This window comes from Sander vitreus, chromosome 10 (genome assembly GCF_031162955.1).
Source record: "Sander vitreus isolate 19-12246 chromosome 10, sanVit1, whole genome shotgun sequence".
Classification (NCBI taxonomy): Eukaryota; Metazoa; Chordata; class Actinopteri; order Perciformes; family Percidae; genus Sander; species Sander vitreus.
The window spans coordinates 3,474,185-3,487,480 of record NC_135864.1 but is presented as its reverse complement, the minus strand read 5'-3'; the positions used below and the strand labels follow the sequence as shown (position 1 = coordinate 3,487,480).

The 13,296-nt window shown below is 41.1% G+C and overlaps 1 protein-coding gene across 1 annotated transcript in view; it reads right to left on the bottom strand.

Moving 5' to 3' along the window:
- The window catches only part of shtn3 (shootin 3), a 57,232-nt gene extending 48,492 nt beyond the window's left edge, over positions 1 to 8,740 (bottom strand). The window contains exon 1 of the mRNA XM_078260011.1: positions 8,636 to 8,740. Within this exon, the coding sequence (XP_078116137.1) occupies positions 8,636 to 8,707 (72 nt within the window). The 5' untranslated portion in view covers positions 8,708 to 8,740. The remainder of the gene's footprint in view (positions 1 to 8,635) is intronic.
- Positions 8,741 to 13,296: the final 4,556 nt, after the last annotated feature.

Here is a 13,296-nt window from a genome sequence, read left to right as displayed (position 1 = left end):
ATTGTGCGAGTATGCCTAGGGTGTAGATAAAGGCCTACTTTTGGCTTAAAAATAGTGTGATCAATCACCAAATATTGGATGCCATGGTTCCCAATTAACATAATTGCTTGACCCCGACTTATACAGACTTATAAACGGTTCCCATGCTTGGCTTTGAATGCGTCTTTAATGGATTTTTCAAATGGAAAGTAGCGTATCTCCTCTGAATTCTTCAAATATTCCAGAGACAGAGAGCGAGAAGATTTGGAAATCCTGTCAGCCAACACTTCTGTCTCAAAGTTACCATGTGCTCCATTTTAACATCCATTTTGCCTGATCTCTCAGCCTCTAGTCCCTTCTAGAGGCTGTATTGCTCTTCTCCATCGTCTCAAAATGTTGTAAATGTTGCAAATGTTAACACCGACTGCCCATCACTTCTTATAACAGACTGATTCTTTCTGCTCCTGCTGACTTGACAGTTGCCCTACAAAATGCTGTAACCACTCATTTTCAGATCCAAGGGATCTGGTGTAAGTATCCCTTGTTGTGCTATATTTAGGATGAGCAGCTGTGGTAAGCCCGGTTTGGATGTTGGAGGGATGAAACTTGGGTGACAGCAGTAGCAGCAGCAGCAGCTGCAGACAAAACTGAGGTTAACAAGTGCAACCCTGCATCAACACGAGGACAAACTGTAGGTTTTCACTTCTTCTGGGTGGGAAGGAAACCATTTGCATCAAACTATGGCCAATATATTAAACCCAAACCCCAAGTGTTCTTGTCACCTAAAAACCTGACTGACTATCATGTTGTCTTTTATCTCAATCAATGACCCACATTGATAGTTTACGCCTCCGTATAAAAGTCCAGTTCATTCATTTTCTCATAGACAATGTCAGGTGACAGAGTTGGAGCACGTTAAGGCTTGGACGAACACAACATTTTAATCATCAGAACCAAACATAATAGAAAATATCTGGTTCTTTAATAAAGATACATTCTGGGACAAAAAAAAAAAATTCTGGGTTGTTAACATTTCTTTAAACCAATCACAATCTTCTTGGGTGGTGCTTAGCTCCGGATGAAGCAACGGTGACTCTGCAAAATAGTCTCGGGAAGGAACTTGTTTTGGTGGAAACATTTGCACCCCGCAAATGAAGAACTGTTGACACATTACAGTAACGTGAGCTATTTAAATTACCAGTGTCTCGCCGTGGGGACTTCGTCCACAGCAGTCCCACCAATCGGCCCCAAAACGAAGTTAGAGAGGGATATATATTCTTTTTAAATCTTTACAATCATTCCCTGAAAGACCCAAGCAGGTTTGCCTTGTTGCACCATCCAAATCTTCTTCTAAACTTGACATTTTCAGCGTGTGGCTTGCTAGCTCGAAGGTTGTTGTTGTTTCCCGTAGCGGAGGGATTTTGAGAACAGTAACACACAGAGAGCGGAAGGTAGGGGTGCACGATATATCGACTCAATATCGTTATCGCGATATCACGTTGCACGATATTATACCGAAAGTCTCGCGATAATTACACGATATTTGGTTTGCGTTGCATCCCGCCCGACATGTACCCAAAGAGTACAGAAGCAACAAGAGGCGAAACTCAATAGAACGTTGTGTTACATTCAGTCCAAGATGGCGGAGCTGCAGTTCCATCGAGTTTCCCCTTTTGTTACGTCTACACTCTTTGATGCACCTCTCGAAAAATACACATCACTTGGTAACGTTGTATTCCCCCCGCCCCCCCGACTCATTTCCTGGTTCTCCTTCTCCATAAACATGAAATCAAGGAGAGGGTTAACTTTTCCTGCTCCAGTTTGTTCTCTTAATACATCCATGCAGATTTCCCACCGTGGTCAGAAAGAACAGGGGAGACACTTTGTTTCTCTCACTAAGACTCTAGAGTCGCTACTCGCTCCGAAGAAAATCGGCGTCACTCTCACTTCTTCCTCGCTATACCACACACACACACACACACACACACACACGCCGGCTCGACGCACACACCAGAGCACGTATAAACATCAGCTGCGTGGAGCCTCCGCAGAACCATAAAACGAAGCGAAAGAAAAGAAAGGAGCTAAAGAGAGAGCGAAGAGTGGAGCAGAAAGAACACAAAAGTAAGAAAATGAGTGTTGCTCTGGGAGACGACGAGATTGAAAGGAAACTTTAAAGGCCAAAAGTAACCTACAGTCACATTAGCTACAAAAGAGAGTGACATGCACTCGCTTGTGGGCGCTCCTGGGCGTGCCTAGCCTACTCCTGGTTGCTTGGCAACAGTAAACAGAAATTCTCCGGTGCTACCTTCAACCACGTCTTAAAAGTTACTTCAGGAGGTATTGTTAAGTCACAAGAACGATGTTTTTGGATTTAAAAGTATTTATTTCTCGATAAAAGTAACACAATATATGAGATGAAATGCCAAACATATCAGATATATACAGAAATACGATGTCCTGAAGTGTTTTCCGCCATCTTGAATTATTTTCTTCGACTCGCTCGAGCCACTGACATACGTCACGCTGCCCTCACGCTGCCTTCACTCTGATTGGCAGTCGCTCGTGGCCAAACGGCCACTCCCAGAGTGATAGAGATTACATATTTATAATCTCTATGACATTTATATCTCTATGGCTCTGGCCACTCCCATTGAAAATGAATGGTAGCTTGTCGCTCTGTCTCTGTCTCTTGTAGCTAATGTGACTGTAAGGTAATGCCTCCTCCTCGGTAGTTTGGAAATACTTTGGCTTTAAGCCAACAGATGGATAGACTGTAGTGTATATACAACCAGTACAACATGTCCTGTTCTATAGACATGCTCTTTATTTATTTATTTTATACTGTCCAACCAGTAAAACATGTCCTGTTCTGTAGACACATGTTGGACCAGTCCAATATGACCGTCAGTTGAAATAAACCTTGTGTTGTAAGAAAACTTGTTTTATTTGTTATGAATCTATTTTGATGAGTTTTCCCATAACTTTGGTAATTTTACATATGTTTAAAAATATCGAAATTAATATCGATATCGCAATATTCATTATCGATATCGCAATATCACATTTTTTCAATATCGTGCACCCCTAGTGGAAGGTGAGGGACATGTACATAAACATTTAAAAGGAGAGAAGTAAACTTTGCTTCCCAAGGTGCATTTCAGTGAGAAACATCCAATCACAGATAACAATTCACATTCCCAACCTTTCAGTTTTCTGCCAAATTACTTTGTGGTGAATTCATACTCTTTTCCCCTACCATCTAACATCATGTTAAAAAGGCAAAGATTCATCTTTTTCCTTTCTTTCTTTTTTTTTTATTTTTTTTACTTAAGTTACTGCCTCTTTTTTCTTATTGGACAGTGATGTACAATGGCCTTCTGAGTGACCGCAGTCAATAGTGGAGTATCTGCAGTGCTGCTGTTCTCTGCACACGCTTCATTTAAAATGGTAATTGGAACTCGCGGAACATTCAGTGACCTCCTGTGCAGCAAAAGCAACCGCAAACCAGAAGAAAGAACTGAGTGTGTGTACAAGGGGATTTCCCCCTTTCTGGTCTATATTGCCCGGCCTCTGCTGAATTATTTTTATCCCCGGTGGGGGTGATCAATGCTACTTCACCAATAGCCCATATTTTATATACCTAAAATAGAAGTATTTTAAAACTAAGTAAAGCGCTGTAACGTGAACGTAGTGCCATAGAAGGATTAAATCCGAGCAGCAGTTGCTGGTTGTATTTAGCTGCTACAGAGCTCCAGGACGCCGGCTACCAGCTGCAGTTGTTCAGCCGCCAATAAGTGACTGTGAGCCGGCTACAGACACCGCCAGACGACGGTCCTTTCCAGGGCCGTTGTAGTGGAGTTAAGCCAGAAAAAGTGAGCGTCATGCGGCGATGACAGTTAAGTTTAGGCACCAAAACGACTAGTTAAGTTTAGGAAAAAGATAATGGTTTGGATTAAAACCCAAGGAAGGAACAGGCGTTTTCTGGGTGAAAGCATTTTGTTTTCGCCACGAAGTGAACTCCGCTCTCCGGCTTGAAAGCGCTGCGTTTTGTGTTGACATCACGTTGTTCTATTTCAATTTTGAGATCATTTCCCATTGAATATTGAAGTTCATAAGTGTTTTGGCATGGCTGGCAGAGTGGCTCTGTATCCATGGTGGTATTGGAAGGGGTATTTAACTCTTGCACGTTTTGTTTTGTTGTGCATGATAAAAAAAAACGCACCCTGTGTACAATCATTCATTACATCAGCTGATTATACGCACATCACAGGCAAAACCATAACTAAAACACTATGAACCCATAAACCAACTAAACAGGCCTGTGTCATTAATACACAAAGAATGGATTGTATGAACTGAAATCTGCATCCTCTGACAGATGTATTATCGCCTCCAACCTTCCTTAAAGCCAGATAAACATGGCCTGATTCAATCTTTTTAATGTTAAAAGCATTCATGTTGGCAGTGCTGTAAAGTAACAGTAAAAACTTCACTGAACCTCACTCGCCCCCATTCTAACTAGTCTGGATCAACGGAACTACATTTCGAGGGTAAAGCCTGACAGCACCTTCCGCTCTCGGTGTGTTGCCGTTCTCAAACTCCCTTCGCTACGGGAAACGACAAACTTTGAGCTAGCGAGCTACGCCCTGAAAATGGCAAGTTTTGAAGAGAATTTGGGTCGTGCAACAAGGCAGCCCTGCTTGGTTCTTTCAGGGAATGATTGTAAAGATTTACAAATGATACGTTTACGGCATTTCCTCTCTAACTGGGACGTTTTGGGACCGATTGGTGGGATTGCTGTGGACGAAGTACACACGGAGATACACTGGTAAGAGCTAATGAGGTTTAACCATGTATCAGCTAATTTAAATAGCTAACGTCGCTGTATTGTGTGAACTTGGGATTATGACAGATGTTTCAAAGGTATCATCAGTGGTGTAGTCTACGTGATACGCAGGTATACGGTGTATACCCACTAAGAAAGCTCCAGAATTTCCATATACCCACTTAAAAAATGTGCAATGATACGAAACAACAGTTTTGTGACAGAACTTTCACTTCAGCTATTTGTTTTCGCTAATACGTGTCAAATAATGTGATCACAAACTGAACAAATGCTGCAGAACATGCAGAATGACTATTGTAGTATACCCACTACAATAAACTAGACTACACCACTTGGTATCATGACATTTAAAGACAAAGGGGATGTCGGCCTTAACGGTTAAAATGCGAGTCTTTGTAAGGGCCTAACTGCGTCAAAACCACGCCGATATTCACAGATAAAAAGGACAAAAAGGACACTGAACATCCATCTCTCTCTTTCTCTCTCTCTCCTCCTGCAGCAGGAAGGAAACACTTGGCCCACTTTCTCTCTCCAGCTCTACCTGCAGTCTCACACACTGTCAGCTCAGATTTTCCTGAGGGGCCCAGCAAGGGCAGCGGGTTCACCGGCACACAGCAAGGCACTCCTGGCACTGCCAGGGTGAGCGGTTCAATTCCCTGTGCTGCTCAGTGAGCACGGCCTTTAGAGCTGCAAAGATTTATCGATGAATCAATAGGTTGTCAACTATTAAATCAATCGGCAACTATTCTGATAATCGATTAATGGGTTTGAATCGGGTATAGAATTCCTGATTCTCTGAAATACTCTCCGGTTCCAGCTTGTTAAATGATTGCAGCTTGTATATATACATAATATATAATATGTTCTAGTTTCTTCTCTCCTCTGTGACAGTAATCTTTGAGTTGTGGACAAACCAAGACATTTGAGGACATCATATTGGGCTTTTGGAAACACTGATCCACATTTTTCACCATTTTCTGACATTTTAGAGACCTAACAACTAATCCATTAATGGGGGTTGCATATACAAATCCCCAGTTATACAATCTAACTGCACAGGCAGACATTTGCTGCTGAAATGTCAAAGTGTAGTCAGCAGTAGCTCACTTTCCTTTGAATTCTAACACGCTTAACAAGTAGCTTTGCTACTACTTCATGTATTAGCATTGTAGCAAAGTGCAGCTGCAGCTAAACTGAATTTAAAAAACCGGTTTGATCAGACACATTCTGCGATGTATCCTCCATCAGGGCAGGATAGATGGCCCACTAACCTTTTAACATAGACTGTATATTCTTTCAGAGTGGGTTTTTTTCATCTGTCTTCCAAAAAGGCATGTTGGGGTTTCTGTCGAATAGGCGTGCAACTAATGATTATCTTCATGTTTTGTCTAAAAATGTTAGGCCTGGTGACAGTTTCCTAACGAAATTACATTTACTATCACATAAGACAGGCTACATCTACACTAGCCTACTTAGTTTTGGTTAAAAACTAATATCTTTCTCTACGTTTAGGCCTCTCGTCCGCACTACTCTGGTGTTTCCGAGCTCCTAAAACTGAGCCATTTGGAAACACTGCTGCCCCCGTTTTGGTTTGAAAACTCCGGGGTTGCTTTTTGTTCTGGATGGACGCAAACGGAGACCTTTGGAAACGACGACACACGTCAGTCAGTCTTATCGTTTAGGTAGCTTACGTACCTTTCAGTAACAGTTCCACCCTGTCGTCACTCCAAGCTAATAAATCCCTGCTCTTACTTTTTACCATTGTGGCTTATCCCGCAAAGTCTTTTCTGTATTTTCAACTTCTACATCCATGATTTTCAATCAGAGTAACATCAGACAATCTGCTTCCTGTTTACACCGGCACGCACTGAAGCTAAAACTCTTCCGTGGACGGAGACTGTTTTTGTCTCAAAACGCCGGTTAAAAATTAAAACGTAGTAGTGTAGATGTAGCCAAATTAAAGCAACAAATCCTTAAAGGTGCTCTAAGCGATGTTGGGTGACGTCACTTCTTGTTGATGTTCGAAGTATTGTCAAAGAAAACGGAGGCCAGCTCGCCCCTCCCTCCTCCTCATCCCGTCTCCTCCCCCTCCCTTCCGTGCTTCCGCGCACTAACCCCCCCAACCCCCACCCCCACCCCCAAATCCTTCTTGACAGTTATTGGCTGGAACACAGTTATGTTTGGTGGTGCAGGTTCTTTTGCACTTCTGGTTGGATGTCAACTGCATTCCATTGGCTCTGTACCTGTACTCCGCTAAATGACAATAAAGTTGAATCCAATCTAAATCTAATCTAATTTTACGATTGAGAATGTGACACTGCACAAATAGATGCTGATTCACTTCCTCAAGCAATTAAATCGACATATTGTTTCAGCCCGACTGTCCGTATGCTGAGATAAATGAATACATAGGCTGGGCTGCTACTTTTTTTTAATTTGAACACCAAAAAAGCAATGAGCATTTTACTTAGGCTAAGAACATCATGGTAACTCAAAAGTCATTTTTTTAAGCTTTCAGTAGCATTTTTTTATGGTCTTTGTTGTCTTTCACAGAGCAGCTGACAAAACATTACGAGAGTCGTAGTAGTTTTATCTTTTTCACGGCAGACATGTTGACATGTCATAGTAGGAAGAGAACAGGTGTATTCAGAACCATTAGTGATGGCTGCATTCCGCTTAGGAGAGGCCCTGGTATTGAGCATGCTGACTCACTGAAATAGCTCACTGGGACACTTGATGGAACTGAGCCATCGTTAAGGTTATCAATCTCAGCTGTGCTTTTCCTACTATGACAAGTCAAAAATGTCTGCTGTGAAAAAGGTCTATTAAGAGGGTTGGATTTAAATTCCCAATTCAAAGCAAAGGGGTCCCTTTCTCTTGATGTAGGTCAATGTCATGTAAGCAAGGCATTCACACACGTGGGTTGGGGGCTTTAAGACCCTTGTACACCTTTTATGGGTTAGATTGGTCGCAAACTAAATGAGCAAGGCAGGGTTAGCTAGCTCTATTCACTCGTTGTAGGTCATTAGCAAATTCTGTGTGAGGGTTCAGCTCCCTGTTTAACTCAAGGAATAAAGCAAGGCACTAATAGACTGCAGGTGTAGGGGTTTATTCTTACTAACAAACACTTCCAAGGGTTTGGGTAATTAGGTGAAGCAAGGCATTATCACCAAAAGGAGTTGTGGGTTGAATTCCCACTGTATCCATCCTTATATTGGGGTGTTTATAGGTAAAATCCTGCAGCAAACAGCGGGTTAGAGGCAGCTGATGGCGTAATGAAGGTTTCAGTGTAAAGAGAAAATCTATTCAGATGTATAAACTGCTAATATCAGTTCAACCCTGAGGCGAGGCTTTTTTTCCCTGTGTATTGGAGACATGAAGTCAGTCAGACATTTAGCCCAGAATAAGCCTGTCAGCCTCTTTACACTCAGCACATTTCTCTCTAAAAAGGCTAAAAACCTGTCAAGAAATCATGGAACTTCACCATGAAACCATCAAAAATATATCTGTGATAGGCCTATAGCTTAAATGTCAAGTATAATTTCTCCTCTCCGCTTAAATGGCGAGAAGAGCGACACATTTGTAGGGAGGGGTCCGGCTCTTTCATGTCTACAATAACCTCCAGGAGAAGCCGACCGGCGAATTCTACCGGCGGAAATTAGCCTGCAAAATGTCCCATCTGAGCCGGAAAGACATGCACAGATTTCCGTGGACACATTTTGAGCGCTTTTACCTGCAGAAATAAATCGGGTTAGAGGCAAACATTTGAGCTGTTTTAGGTGTTTTTTTCTTTTTTTATCGGCTTACCTCTGATCGCATGTGCGCGTCCCTCTCCTCCTCGCATCCCTCCATCTGCGCGGATGAAGAGCAGGGAAGCATTTTCAGGAAAATAGTGATCCTGTACTCCCACCTCTGTCTACTAAGCAGACACGGTTGTTGAAAAGAAAAGAAAGCTACACAGAGGTGTATGTTAGCTTTTCAGCAGCACATGTCTGGATCCGAGCCCATTCTTTTTTTCTTTTCTTCCAAACACATGGGATGGAGAGGAGCTCGGTGCGCTGCTGCTTCCTCCTCCTCCTTTCACTGACAGCATCATCTGGCTCCCCTGAACCCCTCCTCCCTCTCCCTCCTCTCTCTATGCTGCAGGCAGATCGGACTGAACCATTCGTGCACAGCCGACATGTGATGCTAGAGAAGGATTTTATGTAGCCTACTCATTTTGCTTCGATTTGAACCTAATTGTGCTTGCACGTCTTCAATTGAGCCCTAATATTATAGTCGTAGTCAACTTAATTTAAGGCCCTCATTACGGGAGTCAGGGTGCGTTCAAGTGTTGATGAGGAAAGTCCGAAATGCGGTGATTCACCCAGTTGTGAGACCAGCGTTGCGTTCAAGCTCAATTTTGTATCAGTTAAAAATAAGGAATAACCTCACATCCAGGAGCGGGGATAGAAGGGGGGAAGGGGGAAGGGGTGCCCCCCCCCCCCAACACCGCCTGAAATATAATTGCCCCCCACACCCCGGTGCCCCCCCTCAATCCACAATTGTGATTTGAATGGTTTTTATTAATAAAGTGGCAGACTGAGCCTATAGACAATGTGTATTGTATTCAGATATACAATCTTCTGCAAGGATGTTATGAACTCATTCTGCTTCGTTTTGAATTAGATTTCCCTTGCATCGTCTTCAATTAAGCCCTGACATTATAACAATGTGTTGTTACTTTAAGGCCCCCCATTAGGGTGGTCAGGGTGCGTTCAAGTGTTGATAGGAAATTTCGAAATTCGAAGGTTCAGTCAGCTGTGAGACCAGCGTTGCATTCAAGTTCAAATAATTGTTGTAATTTAAATATTTATTTGCAAATATGACAAACAACAGCTCATATGGTACAGCTTACAGAAGACAAATAAGACGAAGAGGTCAGATAGTGAAATAACATTTCCTGGAAGATATCCTGGTCACAAGGAGTGTGAAAAATGTACAAGCTGAGCAGACAGAAAGTACAGTAGTATTAGTTAAATAAAACAATCAAACAAAATATCAGTAAATGAAATAGAGATGGCATAAAAATCCAGTTACAGTCCCACAATCAGGCTACTAGTTAGAGGTCAGGTGGACCATAAAGTAATCCCAAATCCCCAGAGTCCCAGGCTCTTTGTCCCTTATCCTAGCCAGCATAGCCTCCTATGATGCTGTCTCACTCATGAGGAGCTTCCACTCCTGCATTCCCAACCAGGCCATCCCAACCATCAGAACTGAATATGCGCTTTTTGTCAGGGTTGGCGTCTCTGTTTTATCTCCCAAAAGCCATAGTCTTGGAGATATTGGCATGGTTACTCCTGCCCATGTCCCTGTTATGCCAAAAATGATTTGACCATAGAGCATTCCCAAATGAGATGCAAAAAGGTGCGATTTCTAGCAGTTTAAAATAAGCAACAACCTCACAGCAATACATTTTTTACACGTTTGCCGTCTTTGACGCTATTTTCAGTCCTATTTTCACTTTTGACGTAGAATTTTTAAGTTGGCTGATTTTCTTTTTAATAATGTTTTATTTAGCTTGTTTGTTTTTATGTGCAAAAGATCCCAGACTGATTGCTTTTGTGTCTTTGTATGTCATGTGTCTTAATATCAGCCTAATAACCAATCACAATCATCACCATTAGGCCTATTTGAAGTATAATTTAGGCTACAAGCAGTGTGTGTGTGTGTGTGTGTGTGTGTGTGTGTGTGTGTGTGTGTGTGTGTGTGTGTGTGTGTGTGTGTGTGTTCTTGTTTAACTATGTTTGTGGGGTCCAAAAACCGGGAGTCCAGTATACTTGTGGGGTCCCGACAGCTTTGTGGGGCTAAAATGCTGGACCCCACAACTTTAAAGGTCTGTTTGAGGGTTAAGACTTGGTTTTAGGATCAAGGTCAGAATGAGGTTCTGGTTATGGTGAGGGTAAGGGTTAAGGTTAGGCATTTAGTTGTGATGGTTAAGGTTAGGGTAAGGGGCTAGGGAATGCATTATGTCAATGATGTGTCCCAACAAAGATACTGTGTGTGTGTGTGTGTGTGTGTGTGTGTGTGTGTGTGTGTGTGTGTGTGTGTGTGAAATAGCTTTTCTACAATGACATCTAGTGTCCATTACGTGCAACTACAACCACAGATCCTCAACCATTTTTTTAACACAATGTATGTATTATAATGTTAGGCCTAGAGGAAAATCAAATATATACAATATAATAATAATTGTTTACCTTTAGAAAACAACCAGGCCTAACACATACCGTCCAGTTATATCCAGGCCTATAACAACAGTAAAAGGAAATGTTTACTTTCAACACAATGATGATGAATGTGAAAAGAGGAAAACAAAATATGAACATATATTTCTGATCTCACATGGCTAAACAGTGAATACAATCAGATTTGGTTTCTGACCATATGTATATGGAATTTTATTTAAAAAAATATCTACACAGTGTAATAAAAAGGCTAATATTAGGCTTCTGTCCATTGTGCTGTTTTAAATGAAAACATACCATACAGTCAGATGTGTAGTCAGGATTTTAATAAACACTGATTAATATATTCACAAATAGGCTACATAATAAATAACAAATGAATAAGTCTAAAAATACAATTATGAATAAACTAATAAGAGCAAATAAGTAATAAAACATGAACTACTGAGTCCCACCAATGCAACCCCCAAATACAATAAAGGCTCTTGAATATTTTAATTAATTTTTATTTTTACCATATTTTATGCATTCCGTTGACTGATGAATCACAGTTTTTTAAATAAATAAATAAATAAAAATCCTCAAATTATGGTCTAATAATTTATATTCATCACGTCACGTGACTCAGCGGTCATATGACACACTGTAAACACGGAAGTAACTTCAACAGAAGATTTTTTATTTTTTATTATACAACAATCATACAAACAATCAAGGCACAATGTGTTAGTACATTTGTCCAAAACGTGTTTACAGCTTTGAGGTAGAGACAATATATATAGCAAATCATAATAAAGAAAATGAAAATAAAATAAGATGTTAGGGGTCTTTTAGTCCATTAGGGAATGTAAGTCCAACAAATACAAGAGTCTTTTGGCGTTTCCCCTCATGTATTGTAAAGATGTAGCAAAAAGCTTAAGTTCATTCTTCCAACCATTGATGTGGGGTTTTACCTTTAAATATTTGCACCTATGAATAAAATGTTTACAATGTTCTCAACAGAAGATAAAAGGCTCGTTCGAGATGAGCAAAGCCCATGTCAGTACCCGATCCGTACCGCCTGTACGATCCGTTCTGCGCATGCGCATAATTACGTAGTAGAAAACTAACGATGTCCCTGTGCGATTTGTACCACGCATGCGTTGAAACACTTTATGACCAAACATCACAACTTTTTATTAAATCTGTATTATACAATAGTCATAGCTACAAACAATCGAGACTTGTCACTGATCCAAAACCGTGTAGCGACGTCGTTGTTGTGTTGTTTATGTTAATGTTTTTACTTTTAATACTTCGTCTTGACTAATAACCATAGACTGTCTATTATTAATGCGATGAAGTGTAAACGTACATACGTGTCCTTTTGAAGACGGGATGACAGCTCTTCCAGCCACCACTGCTGTATACCACTATAGTAGCTACATGCTAACAGCAGTAAACATGTCATCTTAGCTGGCAGTGTTGTTAGATTCTCTCCAATTCCGGGTCACATTCCTGCTGAAACATGTCCGATTGAGTAGTGTTTGGTTCAGAAGCCTTTATCTGCGATTTTTGACGTTAGAAAGTGCTGCTTCGTTCCACTACAATCTAACGTTAGCATACTCATAGCTAACTATTATGCTAACTATTATAGCTGCATGCTAACGCGACATAGCGGAGCATATATAGCTACATACATACATACATACTATATATGTACGTATGTAGCAGGACTTTGTACCGTAAAAAACACCAATAAAGGCTTCTAAACCAAATACTAAACAAATACAAATACAGTAAAGTGACCGGAATTTGGGGTGAAATGTCCAGCATTGAGCTACATAATAGTTTGCTAGGAGTTAGCTGGTCTCTCACAGAGATCTCATTTGAAGCCCTGTTTTTACCTGATACTTTCATCGAAGTACAAACACATGAAGTGAGAGGTATATACACACATGCTTAAACTTTATTTAAAGCATGATTAACCTGAAGCAGGACGGAGTCATGACTTAAAACACCAAAGCAAGGCTTCTAGCTCAGGCTAGCTAGCGTTAGCAAATTACCTTCAAAGTTGCAAAGAAATGATGAAACGTAAAATGTGAAGCCTTTATTTAATTTGCTACGTGGTGTTGTACTGGATGGCCGGACGACCCTCCGTATATCATTAGCAGATACTTTAGGCAACTCCAGCAAACACCTTGTAAACTTCATCTCTGCCATCATAACGGTCTACTGTCACTGTCTAAAGTTTTCTTCTGG